Source organism: Perkinsus marinus (assembly GCF_000006405.1).
Source record: "Perkinsus marinus ATCC 50983 genomic scaffold scf_1104296968022, whole genome shotgun sequence".
Classification (NCBI taxonomy): Eukaryota; Perkinsozoa; order Perkinsida; family Perkinsidae; genus Perkinsus; species Perkinsus marinus.
In genome coordinates, this window is record NW_003203306.1 from 1 (window position 1) to 1,310 (window position 1,310).

The window sequence follows — 1,310 nt, forward strand, 5'->3', positions numbered from 1 at the left end:
CACAGTTCACCAATCATCACCACACACGAATCTCCTCTTACGCAGTGCCCGTGGGAGCTTCCAGCAAACGTGCTGTTGTTGTGGTCCTCCAAGAGTCAAATCTATCCTCCGGCATGTCCAAGGGAATTTGCAGCGGGCTCGACGTGAACACACCGCTATAACAACTCCCAGTTGTCGAGACACTCCCAAAGTCCACCCCTACAGTAGAGTTGTTGACCTCCAGCCAGCGAAACGGTCCCTGCAAACAACCAGTGTTAAAAAATGTACACATGCACAATACGAAAATTCTGAGGAAATTTAGGCAATTCTCGTTGATTTCTGAACACCTCTCTCAGAATTCATATGTAATAAGTGAGTAAACTCCTCAACCCAGCTGAGGAAATCAAACATATATTACAACACTGCGAACAACCACAAAACCACGAATAAGTAAAATATCAATCACCTACCTCAGCCGCCTGAGGCGGGAGGCTCATTTCCTCCATCTGTCTACTTTCCCAACCGTTCATCGGATCATACCCAACTATAGGGGACGACACACGACATGTTCTAAAAGCAATATGTGAAGGGAAATCATACATCAGTTATCCACTTACTCAGATTCTGGCTTAAACTCGGGAGCGTCTGCATTGAGACTTAGCCTACCACGTAAAAAGTCGGAGTCTGGCGCCAGCACGCTCTTGTTAGGAAGGACGTAACGAACGTGATGCTTTTTCCTGTGCCACTTGTTGCTGGCCTTATACCCTTGCCAAGCCGTAGAGCTGTCGTGACCAAGCTGCCTTATATAAGACATTGGGACCTTCACATAATTTCATATACTACATTAAATTCAGACCTAACTTACATCTGAGAAATTCTCACGACGAGTACTACGTTGATCGCCCACATCGGAAGCGTCTGCCACAGGCCTAACATGGTCTAGAATATGACGACTGACTTCACCGGTGGGTAAGTCGATATCGACATTCAGCTCCACTTCATAGGTGGCGGACATTGTGTTGTATTTAACATGGAGGAGGCTGCTTGCACGTGCCTTGATCGGCATCCGTGTTGTGCTTATAGTAACCTTCGGACTAGCCTCGTAGCCTTTGGACCGCTCAGCTGGGACGTAGATGATCCTCCTGTCATCATCTCTACTCTCAGCAGATGTGAGTTGTTGCAATAGGTCCTCGACTGGTACGGATATCCTTGCATGAACTGAGGTAGTTCCAGAAACAGGGTCGTCCGTATTGTATTCGGAGGACATGTATTCCCGAGCTATTGACTCGCTGTCGTAGACGCTAGACATGGGTAAGTAGAGATGCTCCTAC

At 47.3% G+C, this 1,310-nt stretch overlaps 1 protein-coding gene across 1 annotated transcript; it reads right to left on the bottom strand.

Moving 5' to 3' along the window:
- Positions 1 to 437: 437 nt before the first annotated feature.
- On the bottom strand, positions 438 to 994 carry Pmar_PMAR016341 (hypothetical protein; the record flags this gene model as incomplete). The annotated part of the gene is made up of 3 exons (XM_002768508.1): positions 438 to 549; positions 597 to 799; positions 845 to 994. 3 exons carry the CDS (start codon positions 992 to 994, stop codon positions 438 to 440), a joined length of 465 nt encoding a protein of 154 aa, XP_002768554.1.
- Between the last annotated feature and the right edge of the window lie 316 nt (positions 995 to 1,310).